This window comes from Pinus tabuliformis, chromosome 6 (assembly GCF_031772625.1).
Source record: "Pinus tabuliformis cultivar Carrire ecotype Pingquan chromosome 6, CPIR1, whole genome shotgun sequence".
In the NCBI taxonomy this organism is placed as follows: domain Eukaryota; kingdom Viridiplantae; phylum Streptophyta; class Pinopsida; order Pinales; family Pinaceae; genus Pinus; species Pinus tabuliformis.
In genome coordinates, this window is record NC_142292.1 from 639,245,556 (window position 1) to 639,261,634 (window position 16,079).

General features: G+C 37.4%; 1 protein-coding gene across 1 annotated transcript; it reads left to right on the forward strand.

Moving 5' to 3' along the window:
• Positions 1-13,040: 13,040 nt before the first annotated feature.
• On the forward strand, positions 13,041-15,411 carry LOC149260262 (uncharacterized). The gene has a single exon (XM_089457536.1). The coding sequence runs from the start codon at positions 13,618-13,620 to the stop codon at positions 15,409-15,411; it is 1,794 nt and encodes a 597-aa protein (XP_089313662.1). The 5' UTR covers positions 13,041-13,617.
• The last annotated feature ends 668 nt before the right edge of the window (positions 15,412-16,079 follow it).

Consider the following 16,079-nt stretch of genomic DNA (forward strand, 5'->3'; position numbering starts at 1 on the left):
ATGTTTTGTTTTGGGTTTATATGGTATAAAGAAGAAATAAAAAGGTTCGCTGCAGCGAAAAACCTGTGTTGACTTTTAAAAAAACTTTGGTGTTGCACAGCAGTGCGAGGAGAAAACAAGGGGAACGCATATGTATTGGTAATGTTTTTTTATGTGTTGAGCATTCTGTAATGCAAGGTGAAAATGCAGCAGCGTAAGATGAATCCAAGATTTTGGTATTGTATTTGAAAACATTTTGTGAGATGATGTAATGTGCAGTAGCACATAATGTTTTTGGAGCAGCATATGTAAGAATTGGTTTTCACAGCAGTAAATGTAAAATGGATTTTTAGACACCAACAGTGTAAAATCTCAGGAGGAGACAAAGTAACTTTTGTTGTTGAAATTTTTTGGTGAATCCCTCTGAGTGAAAGAGAAAGAAATATGTATCAGGCATTTTATTTTTAATGAATACAAATCTTGTTATGGGTGTGTAATACTCTGTTCTCAGATTTTTTTTTTAAACTTATCTGTGCAAAAGATCCTGGATAAAAACAGAGCATTGTCTCTGTGTGCATTTTGTGTGTTTTTGGGATTTTACCAGAAAAATCCCCAACAAGGAGAAACGTAATTGCGGCCATCTCTGCTGCGGGAAATGTTCCAAGATGGACCCAGCTTTTCGACCCGTCAGGATTTCTTTTATTACAGACCGGCGCCATCCACTTGCTACTAATACTCGTCACACCTATGTATTTTCTTAATCCTCCTCTCATAATGTTGGCATTAGGATCTTCAAACACTAGTTATATATATCTCATAATATGTGAGACTAGCTATAACCTTACAGTCGTCCTCTTCAGTTGAGCACCCTCTGCTCAATCATTCTGGTCCACATAGAAGCTACTTACCTTAAATCAATCATCCACGGATTCTTCTGACTCTTGCATTATCTAAGTCTTCCACTTTGCCTCCATATACCTTGTTGTCTCTTTTTTAGGTTTTTCTGATTCACAGGTTTTGTACACTCTAGGTTCCTGGATAACTAGCCTAGAGATTCAAAGCTTTTATAGATATGCCGCATAGCATTTTGAAATTTGCTGGTGGAGATATGTCGCATAGTGGTAATAACGGAGGTTCACGTGTTGAACCCACAAACACTGGACCACGAAGAAACCCAGTGGCTGTTGATTGTGGCGGGAGCTCTCTTATTCCATAGGCCTATCACACAGCAGGTCGTCATGACACGACCTTCTGTGTGACAGGCCTGTGCAATAAGAGAGGACCTGCTGTGTGACAGGCCTGTGGAATAAGAGAGCTCCCACCACAAAGAACAACCGTAGGGTGTCTTCGTTCTTCAGTGTTTATGGGTTCTATACGTGAACCTCCCTGTTATTACCTGTATGCCGCATATCTGAGTTCAAAATCTTACGTATCTACGAAGCGAGGTTTGAATCTCTCGGCGTACAAAAACCTAGATCCTACAAAACCTACAAAGCGAGGTTCAAATCTCACCAGGAACCTAGAGCATACAAAACTTGTGAAACAGAAAAACCTAGAAAAGAGACAACAAGGTATATGGAAGGTATATGGAGGCAAAAGGGAAGACATAGATATGCAAGAGTCACAAGAATCCCTGGACCAAAATGATTGAGAAGAGGGTCCTCAACTAAAGAGGAATATTGTAAGGCTATAGCTATATATATATATATATATCTATATATATCTATATATATATATATATATATATATCTCTATATATATATATATATATATATATATATATATATATATATATATACATATATATATATATATATATATATATATATACATATATATATATATATATATATATATATATATATATATATATATATATATATATTACGAATCTAAGTTTCTATTAGCGGTTTTCATTTTCCGGTTTTTGGGATCAAAGATCCATATAAAACAGAGAGGAGTGAGAACAAGGACTCTAAATACCAGCCTGGCGAGTTAGAAGCTCTACGCTATGGATAAGGAGCGTTTCATATAATTGGGTGCATTGAGAAGAAGGATTTAAATATTTGAGTCCCGAGCTGGAGGTTTAAAGGTTTAACATAGTTGACTGTTGCTATTAGTTGGACCTAGGAAGTAATGTAAATGATTCCATTTCATGTTCCTTAATTAATGATTAAGTAACCAGTCATATTTTTTGATTAATAATCTAGTAAGAGTTATAGTTATAGTTTTTAATTCACGAATAAGAAACTACTCGTATTTTTTTATTAATAACTTGTTAAGAGTTATAATTATATATATATATATATATATATATAATTATTATGTCATTTTAGATTCAAGGGATTGATATTTAATTTAAAAATAAGTGATAATAAAAATTATTGATTTTTTAAAAAGTATTATAAAGGTTTTTATTTATTTTATCCAGTAATTAATTAATTAATTAGGTGTTTTTTATTTTGGAATAGGGTTTTTAGAATTTTAGTTTAATTATGGATAATTATTAAGTAGATGACTTTCAATAATATTCTAGAACATATTTTATAATATTCACAAATAAAAGGTTGAAATTTATTTTAAAAGTTATTATTTCATTTTAATTAAATAAATTAATTTAAAAAATTAATCACAATATCAATTATGGTTTTATGGGTGTGGTATCACTGATTTATGATAGTGCTTTACGTTATTGTAATAAATATTGTTTACAAATTAAGAATTTCATCTAAAGGTGAAGTGAATATTGTTATAGATCAACCCTCACATTTATTTCAAATGTAACTGTGCCCTTTATATCATTTTAATTAAATATATTTGTTTCAAAAAATTGTCACGTGAACAAGGGTTATGGTTTTTTGGACGTGTGCCATTACTAATCCATGACATTGACCTATGATATTGTAACAAACCCTATTCACAAATTAAGGGTTTACATGGTAAAGTGTCGGTCAATCCCCATGGTTAAGAATAATAATAATTTCAAATTGAGTTGTTTGTAGTTAGACTTTTTAGAAGCTTTTCTAGTGGGTTTTTCGTGTATAATTTCTCTCAAATCCTACAGGAATTTATTGAACTCACAAGCTTGATGGGTAACCCCTTTCTGGGCTTATTTCTTTAAAATCCTATAGGAATTTATTGAACACACAAGCTTGATGGGTAATCCTTGCACATTAAAAAAACCACTTTAAATAACACAAATCAAGATTTCACCTCACATTTTTCGATTCCAACACATGAAAATCCAAAAAATCCCATTGAAGACAAGTCCATTTAAAATAAACTTATTATTTAGTTAATTTTATAGTTGTTTTTATATTTTAAAATGTGAAATTTGTGATGAGATAAATGTTTTGATGCTTATCAAAGTCTACGAACACACCTAAGATATTTGAAAATGTGAAATACTTAAGATTTTCAAATTACATTTTATTACTTATGATTGAAGAATAATTAATATATATTTTTTTTCCCATTAGGAAAAAGTCGTAATTTCTATTAAAAAGCGAGAAATTACATTTTGCAGATGCATGTTGCATATCCATATGAGGTCGTTGGCCCACCATGAGTTCATAAAAAATTATCTGTGTTCTAGATCTTCTCGCAGGGAGTCGCTGAGATGTATGTACATACATTTATATACCAAAATAATTAACTCCACGCAGGGAGTACTGTAATAGTCAAAATAAACAGTAGCATATGTAATTATATATCAAAAAAGATAACCAAAACATATCAGATATTATGAATGGGTTGGTGACCCATTCATGTGTTGATCTATATAGGGTCGGTGGTAATATTGATAGATGGATCCATCAATCTGTTCCTGAATCTGCCATTGTTCTAGATGGTTGTTCGCTGCTTCTTCTGACAGTTTGTCCGCTTCTTCGTTCTACTCCCTGTAGATGTGATGACAGTCAAAAGAGTCAAAGTAAGTGATCAGTCTTTTGGCTTCATCAAGGATATTTCTCAAAGAAAAAGTATGACAATGTGCTGTAGAATTTATCCAATTGCAAACAATCTGTGAATCGCCAAAAAGTTGAAGATGTCTACATTGATTTTGAATTGCAAAATATATAATGTGTTTGGCTGTGCTGAGTTCAGCGAAGTTATTTGTGCCCATATGGTATTTAATCTGTATCTTGAAGCTGTGGGATTCGCTCAGGTATAATATAGCGCCCCCTCCACAGCCATTGTCTTGGGCGGAGCCATCGAAAAAAGCCCAAGGCTTTGTTCAATCCATGATGGGGGGAGCAATGACACGGGTTGGTCTGCGCTTCTCTGTCGAAGGGAGTAAGTTGTAATCAGCGATGGTCTGGCTCAGAATGGATGGCCAATTTGGGGAGCGATTTTCAAATATGATGCGATTGCGCGCAATCCAAATGGCCCAGCAGATAAGCAGGGGTAAATTTATGAGCTTGTTCGTGTGATCTCTGATCCAGGAACTCCAGCCTTCCTTACAGGTGGTGCCAATCCAATCCTTGAGGTCTGGTATGTGTGCAGATATGTTGTGCCAGAACGTTTGTGTGACTGTGCAGCGGATGAAGAGATGGTCAGTGCTCTCCTCTTCACAGCAGCATAAGTGGCATCTGAACGGGCCATGGAAATATCGCTGAAGGAGGTTTGATCCTGTGGGTAATTTGTCGTGAATGATGTTCCACATAAGTAATCGGCATCGGGGCGCAGCCTGAAGCTTCAAAAGCAGGTTCTCATGAGGGAGTATGTCCGGGGGCGTGTATTGTTCCATGAGCTTGAGGTATCCCTCTTTGGGAGTGCAGTGTCCATGTTTAGCGATGGCCCAGATGAGTTCGTCGGGCCCTTCTGTTAGCCTGATGTTGGCCTGTGTGAGGGCCTCTGTGTACGCGTTCCATACAGGTTGCCATTGTATCGGAATGTCCAATGCCGCCGGTGAGTGCCAGGCTTGTTGGAGGAAGCCAGTGTTGACATTGTCCCCGATTTGGTAGATGTGAGTTGTTCCCCTTTCTTGTAGGTGTCTGAGGAGAGCCTCAGGGAGTCTGTGTTGGTTGCCACATCCTACCCAGGGATCAATGCCAATTCTCACGTTCTGTCCACTCCTGATGCGCCAAGTGATGCCTTCCCTGAGAAGTGGCAGAGAGTGTATAACTGCCTTGCATATATTTGAGATGTTAGGGCCTGGTCGCTGTTGTTGTCTGAACCAGTCCATGAGGTGGAGGGGTCTGATATACTTGGCTTGAGCCACCCGAGTCCAGAGGCTGTCAAATGTGAGAAGTAACCAGCCCAGTTTTGCAGCAAGGGCTTTTGCAAATAGATCGAGTCGCTTGATGCCCCATCCTCCCCATCGCTTAGGTCTGGCAATGGTATCCCATTTCACCCATGCAAAAATTCTCCCAGGTTGCTGACCATTCCATAAGAATCTGGTGCATAAGCTTTGTAGCCTGTTAAGTATTCCACGGGGGATCCAGGCCAGTGTCATCCAGTATACTGGCGTGGCCTCAATGACTGCTTTAATAAGAGTGAGGCGCCCAGCTCTGGAGAGGTATTTATGATACCAGATATGAAGTCTCTTTTCCACTTTTGCTAGCAGCCATGTCCAATCAACGATCTTGTATCCGAGGGGTTTTAGTCTGTGCCCTAAGTACTTGATACCCTTCGAAAGCCTGGATGAAGAGAAGGGGAAATGCTGGGAAGCAATAGTGGCCTCGTGGAGAGTACATCCCACCGTAGTTATTGTGGATTTGCTTTCATTTACCAACATACCCGTAGCATGCTGAAAAAGCACAAAAATATTGTGTAGAGTAGTAGTGTCACTCAGACCACCATTAAGGAAGATGAGAATGTCGTCCACAAATAGGAGATGTGTGAGATGGAAGTCATTGGCTATGCATATACCGGAGAGTTGTTGTCTGTCTTTAGCAGATGAGATCTGTCGACTTAGTCCTTCCATGATCAGGAGGAAAAGTAGAGGAGAGAGGGGGCAGCCCTGTCTGAGACCTCTTTCCGATGTGAAGAAAGGTGTGGCTTCTCCGTTGAGTAGTACACTGTAGGCAACATCAGTAATACAGCTCATGATCCATTTAATGAAAGGCAAGGGAAAACCCGGGTGAGTCAAGAGTAATCTAATATATAACCAGTTTACTCTGTCAAAAGCTTTAGATAGGTCGACTTTGAGGATTAGTCCCTTCAGCTTTTTGGTATGGAGGGAGTGGAGGAGCTCCTGAGCAGTGGCTATAGCTTCATGAATATGCCGGTGGTCCAAGAAGGCAAATTGCTCTGGTGAGATATGTTGGGATAGTATAGGCTTCAGTCGGTTGGCGATAATATTTGTAATAATCTTGTAGAGACATTTACAAAGAGAGATGGGACGGAAGTCATTGAAGGTAACCGGCTGATCAGACTTGGGGATGAGGGCAATGAAGGTGGATTTGATGGCGGAGGAGATCCTGCCCGATTGTCTGCTTAATTCAATGACTTTCAGGAGGTCGTCTGCCAGCAAGTCAAAGAAGGCAATGAAGAATTCTATGGTCCAACCATCAGGGCCTGGACTCTTATCCTTTTTGAACCATTTGATAGTTGCATCTAGCTCCGCTAATGTCACCTCCTTTGTAAGGTCATCCTGTTCCTCTGGGTCAACAAATCTGGGAAATTTCTCGGCCACTCTCATAATTTCAAGTATGTTTGTTTCTCGGGGAGCTTTATATATGTTCCTGAAGTGTTCTGTGGCGAGCTGTGAAAGGTGCCTCTGGGTGGTGACCATTTGATCCCTTTCATCCTTAAGTTCCCAGATAGTGTTGATAGCCTTTCTCCCATTAGCGAATTTGTGATAGAAACGGGTGTTGTTGTCTCCCTCAGCAAGCCAAGTTGCTCGGCTTCGGAGTCTCCAGCTTTCTTCCCTGTCCTTGAGAATCTGGGATCTCTTTTGAATGTGTGATATGTATAAGTCCTTTCTTTCCTGTGTGGGAAAGATGCCTCCATCCTCTTCTTCGTGGGCAGCAATGAAGTCCTCAGCCTCCCGCAAGACTTGATCATCCTGGAGTCTCTTTTGATGTGCCCATGCCTTGGAGATCCTCTTTAGGTCCGATAGTTTCCTGATGAACCCTTCGGTGAAGTGTGACTCCTCCTCGATGGGGTTGCTCTGCCAATATTCAGTGACCATCTGTATGTATGTTGGGTCTTTCAGCCAGGAGGAGTTAAATTTGAAGGGGCTATTTATCTTGTTATGAATATCCGAGAATTCCAAATATATTGGTTTGTGGTCAGATATGCCCCCAGTCCCCACCCATTGTCTTATTCGAGCAGTCCTGTTGTGGAGGGGTTCTTTAATCAGGAATCTATCGAGTCTTCTGGCCAGGCTCTAGTCTCCACTCTTGTTATTAGTCCAAGTGTATTGCAACTTTGTCATGGGGGTATCGATCCAGTGATGCTCCTCCAGCAGGGTGGATATGATTTCCGAGAATGGGTCTGTCCTGGCTGAATGCACCCATGTCTCACTGAAGCCCAATGAGAAGTTCAAGTCCCCCCCCAGGATAATGTTATCTTGTTGTAGGAGAGCTAAATTTAATAGAGAGTGCCAAAATGTGGCTCTTTCAGAGCAAGGGCCATATACATTTATAAATCTGAGTACAGTTTCCATAGACTGAATGTATGCATCGATACAAATGAAGCCCCTGCCACCCCAGGTGTTTATAACTTTCAGCACTCTGTTATTGATACCAATAGCTAGTCCCCCATATGTTCCAGTAGCATCGATGGCATGGAAAGTCCAGTTGGGGAGGCAGGCTTCGAGGGATGAGATGAGAGTGTCTGCAGAATAGAGCGTTTCTTGCAGAAATATTATGTTCGACAGGGATATGGAGAGGAGCCTCCAGAGAGCTAGTTTTTTGGGCGAACTAGCGAACCCTCTGCAGTTGAAGGAAAGGATCTTCATGATGGGTGAGGGGTAGGGCTTTTTGCTCTAAGGGCCCTGAAGATGGTCTGTTGTCAACCAAGTGCAACTTCTGTGTCTGCCGCATTTGTGATACGCGAGGGTCGTCCTCTCGCGAGCTTCTGTTGAGAGGGGGAAGGGTCGATGGCAAGACCAATGGCATCATTCCCATTAGCCTTAGTTCGGGGGCGAAGGGAGTATCGAGGGGGGATCGGGGAGATGGATCCGGAAGCGGTCGCCAGTGGGGAGAGGGATGGTGGACATGGCGACTCGCAGGGGGATGGGGGAGGGATGGGGCAATGAACAGATGCAGATGCCTGCGTGGGGGATGTGTGTGAGTGAATCTGATGCGTGGACTCAGATGTACCCAGATTATGCAGAGAAAAATGCATAGGAGGGGATGAGTCTGCGGACATACCCAGAGTATCGATGATCGCCGACGCAGGAGCTTCAGGGGTAGGATCAGGCGATGCACGAGCTGGTTCCTCCTCCATTGGCCCGGTCTGATTGGATGGAGCTGCTCCTTCCTGAATATGGGGCTCAGCATGGACCGCAAGAGGTGCAGGATTTGGCGGAGAGGGTGGGCGATCCTGAGCTGCTCCCTGAGTTGTAGCCGACCCTTTTTTCAGCAGAGGGCAGTCACGATAGAGGTGTCCAACCTTGTGGCATCGGCGACATCTGTAAGGGATGCCCTCGTAGTCAATGATTTGCTTCCTGGAGGAATCCCTCCATTGTATAGTGATGTATTCCAGGAGCCCCCCCCTGGTATCTAGATTAATGAGGATCCTCGCGTATGCCATCATTCCAGTATGAAGATATGACTTATCATAATCCATGTAGCTTCCTATTGCATTGCCAATCCTGCAGAAAATGTCTTCAGACCAATATTGTAGGGGTAGGTCTGGTAGTCTGATCCAAGTAGGGCCAATTCCGATCTGTTCCGTAGCCGGGTCGAACATAGGAGTCCAGCGTTTCAGGAGTACCGGAGCGTGCTCAAAGTGCGAGTAAGAGGAGAGTACCCAGTTAGTGTGATCAGCGCGTGCGAAACGTAATGCAAACCATCCCCTCACAAAAGTTTGTACGAAGGGGATGTCAACCAAGTGTTGTCCCCAAACTTCCGTAGCCCAAGCCTTTATGCGAGCAGCCGAATAATTTCGGCCTCTGATGCGTCCCACGAGTACCCTGTCGGCAAATTCCATGATGTCGCTCCACTGTATGTCCTCTTCGAGCCGAAGGAAGGTGTCCGCCTCTCTGGATTTGAAGCAGCGAGGCTTTTTCCCCTGGCCGGATCTCGGTGGAGGTGGCGAGGGGCGGAAGGGATCAGGGGGGGGGGGGGGCAAGACTGAGGGGAGGGACCGCAATGGACCCAGAGGGAGGGGGGATAGATCCAGAGCAGGGGAGGGGGTCCGATAGTGGGGGGATAGCGGTGAAGCAACCAGAATGGGCACCTGTGAGAGGGGCGGGGAACGTAGATTGAGCGGGGTCAGTGAGGGGCCATTGATGCGCAGCTTGCTGAGAAGAACTAGGGTTAGGGTTTAGGCAGCCCGTTATAAACCCTAGGGAGGCCGGCGAGAGGGGGGGAGTAGACAAAGCAGGCCAAGTGGGGCTGCCTAAACCCTACCCCTAATGTTAAGTACCTCGATTTAGATGTCATGGTCAATTTTCGGTGATGCCCTTATGCTTAGGCTTTGCTAATTTAGCACTTGCTCTTGGGATGTGATCCAATGTGTCGATATTTTCGAGGGAGGAAAATAAAAACAAAAATAAATACTTTATTTTAGCAATGAAAAACATCAAAATCAAATTAATTTGATAAAGTTTAATTAAAGATAAATTATTGATAGTAAAAGTAATAATAATAATATTTTTTTATTAATAGAATAAAAAAATTATACTTAATAATCATCAAGGTAGAATTTGAGGAATATATATTTAGTCTTTTTTAATAGCTTATTCATGGGTTAGAGAGGTGTATATAAAGTTTAAGTTTGTCAACTTATTAGTGTGAGTGTTGATTTTACGAGGAGATGAAAAACTACGATTTTGAGTCCTGAAATAGAGGGTTGAATACTTTATGTTAAAATTTAGGTTCAACTTATTATTGAAATTATTAATAGTTTCAATGCAGCATACTCCCTTCCTTTACTACTATTTAATTTATTAAGGAAGTCTGGGGTCCGCTTTTTCTAGTTATTTGAGAATTCTTCATTGTCACAATCATCTCTCAAATATGTCGTTATAACTATTTTTTCACAAGCTTCCTCTGCACATCCACACTCCGTACTTAGTACAACAAAATCCACCTCCCCCCACACTTCCTTTGCACATCCACTCTCTGCATTCTACACAACGGAAGCCACCTCCACATAGCATCACAGTGTCAGTTTGTTACAGAAATCACTCATGAAATTCCCCCTCACTAATGAAATTCTCCCACCCCTCGCTTATGTAAATTACATTGTTTGGTGTCTCATATCAACCTGCCATGGAGAACATTAATATTTTACAATATTTAGTAATGACTAATAATTTCATTGAATAAAAGTAATAGACAAGGCCATGATGTTTGAGTAATTTCACCACGCTCCCATATTTTTCTTATTAATTTTATTAAATTGAAATATTTAATTAATTAGCTTTACCAAAATGTGTTTCTTTGGCCCTAGAAGAAATAGCATCTTAGTGTTGAGTGCATTTAATAGTTTCAGGAGCCTCATTCTAAATGCAGGGTGTAAAAAAAGCTTGCTTCACACATTGAAATCTTTCAATTAAATCTCCACACAATACTGAAGAACTTTGTCTCGTCACTGTTAGATCAATCTTTTACTTTAGCAAGTGTCTCAACAATCTTCACTTAAATATGAGAGATGTGCAATACAAACATCAACATTGAATAAATAATCTTATAAGATTATAATCTTCGGGATAATTGTATGTTGAAAATAGATATATATGTAAAAAAAAAATTATGTTCGAAGGAGATAAAAAAATTACGATTCCTAGTTTGAATGATGTTTACTGTGCCAAAAGTGCGAAGAAGTGTGAAGAAATCACCATTCTTCACATTTTCACACTAGTTGAACGTATCCATCATACCATCTGATAGCTTCCATGAGGCCGAATACAAACATTGTTGGCCCATCTCTATATCATTCAAAGCTCAAAAACCCCATAATATTCCTAACACTACTAATCATTCATTGAAATTCCAAACAATTAAATTTTGGAATTAGTATTAAATGAGCAACCTTGCATGAGTCAAAGGATTTGGCATTTTGTAAATCTTTGTTTGCAGAAATAGATGGTGTTTAGTACATTCATTTGGAGAAAATCCCAATGAAGAATTGAAATTGGAGCTCATTTCAACTTCACAAGAGGAGAAGGTTGACATCTATGTTGAACCCATAAGCCTGTCATTCCGATATGCATTATTGCCTTTGGTCAAAATTGAATTTTGGAACGCAGATAATATTAACTGGTCCCCCATATTGTGGAAAGTGACATCGATGACGATGACTCACACACTTAGGCATTGAGGTTGTGTTAGTGCAATCATATCTAGTTGGCATCAAACATTTTCAACTGACAACAATGTAAACTTTGAAACGGGAACTGATACTATTACCCGTTTCATAGAGATAGCAAAAAAATGACCCGATTTTCAAAAGTGGTGATGCAGAATACACATGTTTTTTTTAGAACATGGTTTTTGGAACTTTAATTTTTTTCTTGTGCATTAAGTTTTAGAATGGTAGTGAATGGTAGTGATTTTCATGCTGATTTAAAAAAGTGGTTATTCTGCATTGCACCCTTTTTTTAAAAGACCTATTTTTTTACTTTAATTTTTTTTATTGTATGGAATGTAAATAATTATTATTTAAAATTAATAATTTTCGAAGTGGTCTTCTTCTTCATATTATCTTGTTTTTTATTTTTTTTTAATTTTTTTTTGTAGTGAAGTTTTTATTGTTTTGCACATTTAAAGAAGAATGTCGATATTTTGCATTTTCGATATTCTACATATTTATACATTGGTAATTAAATTTTCAATCCAAATGAAATAATTGTCTGTAAAAAACAAATATAAAAAAAATATATAAAAAAAAGAAAAATAAAAAATAAAGAATGCTAAAAAAAATTATCTCGTAAACCCTAAAAAAATTTGGAAAAATAAAAAATATATATATATAGATATATATATATATATATATATAAGTAAGTAAAAATAGAGAAATTAAGAAAAAACATTCGCAAAACTAGGGAAAAAAAATAAAAAAATTAAAAACAAATTTAAAAAAAAAAACAGAAAATTAACGAAAAAATAAAAAAACTAGTAAAATTAATATTTAAAAAAACAAAAATAAAATCAAATTATAAAAAAACCCCAAAAAATATTAAAATGGCTGAAAATATATGTCTTTTCAAATGAAAAAATAAATAAATAAAAAAAATAAAAAAAAAAAAAAAAAAAAAAAAAACATTTACAATTTATCAAAAAAATACCTATTTTTAATTTTTTTTTAAATTCAAATTATAAAAAAAAAAAAACAAAAAAAAAACCCCAAAAAAATGCATATTTTTTATTTTTTTCTTTTTTTTATAAGTTAATAATAATTATTTTTTTTAAGACTAACATTTTTATTTAAAAAAAATCAAAATCAATTTTTTTTTTTTTTTAAACAACCTTTATTTTTTAATTAAAAAAGTCATTATTTTTTTTTAAACAAACTTTTTATTTAATTAAAAAAATTATAATTTTTTTTAAACATTATAATTTTTAAATAAACATTATAATTATAATTTTTATTAAACAAACTTTTTTTTTAATTAAAAAAATTATAATTTTTTTAATTTTCATATTTAAAAAAATTATTAAAAAAGTTTAAATTTAAATTTAAATTTTTTTAACAGAATTATTTATTTTTTATTAAACAAAATTAAATTTTTTGGGCCTCCGCTCTTCTGCCGCCCGTGGTGGCGCGGCCGTGGGTGGAGGGCCTGCCTGCAGGGACCTCCGCCCACGCCGGCGCCACCATGGACGGCTGGGTGGCGGGGGTTGATTCTGGGAATCGACCGCTCGCCCCGTGGCCGCCCTTGGTGGCACGGCCGTGGGCGGAGGTGCCCGAAGAAGGTCCCAAAACCCTGGATGGCTCCCGAAATATCGTTTTCCAGTTCCTTCCCGCGATTGCCATCTCAAATTCGGTTTCAAGGGAGTGGTTTTGTCCGTGATCGAGAACCGAAGCGCTCAATTTCATTCACCACAAAGGACCTTTTTTGGTTCAAGGGTTGCTTGCTTCGAGCCGTGACCTCCATTCGCGTTTCTCCAAGGTCGCGAGGGTTTCGCCCTTCCCTTATTTAACAGAAGACAGCAGGCATTTGCATAATTTTCGGGAGGTCAGTGTATCATAATACGTTACTTGTTCCGGGAGCTTTTTGATTGGACTATGGGAACGCAAGGTCGGAACAGCGTCGTGTCGGATCCTTTGCAGCGTGTCAAAGTTTATCGCTTGAATGATGAAGGGAAGTGGGATGACAGAGGCACTGGTCATGTAACTGTTGACTACGTGGAGAGATCAGAGTCAGTTGGTCTAGTAGTAATAGATGAAGAAGATAATGAAACTCTACTTATTCATCACATCTCTGCAGATGACATCTCTAGATGACAAGAAGATACAATAATTGCTTGGCGTGATCCTGAAATTGCCACTGAGCTGGCTCTTAGCTTTCAAGAGGCTATGGGTTGTTCTTTCATATGGGATCAAATATGCAGTGTCCAAAGATCTATTCATTTTCCTACCATTGGTGGTCTGGAAATTGGAGTACGCTCTATAAATGATGACTTAGAGCATTCCGGTACATCACAGGGAAATGATGATGCAACCCATGGAGGTAACAGTGAACTCAGAGAGCTTCCACAGGTGGAGCTATCGACACTTCCTATAATCTTGAAGACTGTAATGGAGGGCTGTATTATGGATCATATTCGGGTGGCTGAGCTTATAGTTCAAAATCAAACATTTATACCGAAGCTTCTTGATTTGTTCAAAATATGTGAAGATTTGGAGAACAATGATGGCCTTCATTTGATATTTAAAATTGTCAAAGGAATCATTCTATTGAATAATACACAAATCTTCGAAAAGCTATTCAGTGAAGAGTATATAATGGATATTGTGGGTGCGCTTGAGTATGATCCAGATATTCCTTTTCACCAGGAACATCGCGCTTTTCTAAGGGAGCAGGTTTTATTCAAGGAGGCAATCCCAATCAGAGATCTTTCTTTATTATCAAAAATCCATCAAACATATAAAATTAGCTACATAAAGGATGTTATTTTACCGAGAGTTTTGGATGAGTCCACATCGGCAACTTTGAATTCTATCACCCATACCAACAATGGAGCAGTGGTATCTGGTCTTAAGGATGATAGTGCTTTCATTCAGGAATTATTTGCAAAGTTGAAATCTCCAGATACACCAGATGAAGTGAAGAAAAACCTTATTTTGTTCCTTCAAGAATTTTGTAGCCTAAGCAAAAGCCTCCTCCTTGCCAACCAGATGCGTCTTTTTAGGGATCTGGTCGATAATGGGTTGTTTGAAATTGTTACCAGTGCTCTGCAGAGTGAAGATAGACTTCTTCGTCTAACTGGGACCGATATATTAATTGTGGTCCTAAATCAAGATCCTTCTCTTTTGCATGCATTTCTGATACAGCAGCAAGGAAATATCCTTCTTGGGCTTTTGGTAAAAGGAATGTCAACTGACTATGGAGAAGATATGCACTGCCAGTTTCTTGAAATCATTCGCATGCTGCTCGACCCTTACACAATGGCTGGGTCTCAGAGGGACACTATTGTGGAAATTTTCTATGAAAAACACATGGATCAGTTGGTAGATGTAATAACATCATCATGTCCTGCAAAGGAGAGTACAGAGACAAGCAGAAAAGCCACTAATAATGATCATGAGAATGGGAGACCAAGTTCCATAAGCCCCGACATTCTGGCAAACATCACTGAGCTATTGTGCTTCTGTGTTCTGCATCATTCCTACAGGATAAAGTACTATTTTTTGCGGAATAATGTTATAGAGAAGGTTTTAAGCTTAACTCGGAGAAAAGAAAAATATCTTGTTGCTGCTGCTGTTCGATTTCTGAGAACAATACTATCTCGAAATGATGCTTATCTTAATCGCCACATTGTAAATCATAACCTTTTTGAACCAGTAATTCAGGCTTTTACTGCTAATGGAAATCGATATAATCTTCTTAATTCAGCAGTTCTTGAGCTTATAGAATATATCCGTAAGGAAAATATTAAATGTCTGGTTGAATACTTGATCAATAAATTTTCTGATCAATTAGAAAAGTTAGATTGTGTGGGTACTTTCCAAGCACTAAAGCTGAAATATGAGCAGACTCTTGATGGAGTGACTACAAGAAGTGTGTCAGGAGGGCAGGCACCTCCGCCCACGGCCGCGCCACCACGGGCGGCCGGGGGTCCACCGCCCAAAAAATTTAATTTTTTTTAATAAAAAATAAATAATTCAATTAAAAAACTTTTTAAATTTTAAATTTTTTTTTTAATAATATTTTTAAATATGAAAATTAAAAAAAAAATTATAATTGTTTTAATTAAAAAAAAGTTTGTTTAAAAAATTATAATTATAATGTTTATTTAAAAATTATAATGTTTAAAAAAAATTATAATTTTTTTAATTAAATATGGAAATAAAAAAATTAATTTTTTTTGATTTTTTGGTTAACTATTTCTATTTTTAGATTTAAAAAAAAAATGTTTAAAAAAAATTATAATTTTTTTAATTAAAAAAAAAGTTTGCTTAAAAAAAAATTAATTTTAATTTTAATTTTTTTGTAAATAAAAAGGTTAGGTTTAAAAAAAATTCCGTTAAAAAAAATAATTAAATTTTAATTCTTTTTTTCGTAATATTTTTTTTTTAAATTTGAAATTAAAAAATTAATTTTATTTTTGAAAAAAAATTAAAATCTTTTTTATTATTTATTTTAAAATTAAAAAAAAAAAAATGTTTAAAAAAAGATTGTTTAAAATAAAATTTGAATTTTTATTTTTTATTTTTTTTCCTTTTTTAAAATAAAAATAGTAGGTTTAATAAAAAATAATGAGATTTTTTTTTTTAATAAAAAATACGCATTCTTTGGGTTTTTTTTTTTTTTATAA

Coding starts and splice junctions, on each gene's coding strand:
- LOC149260262 (XM_089457536.1), top strand. CDS start 13,618: ATGGGTTGTTCTTTCATATGGGATCAAATATGCAGTGTCCAAAGATCT.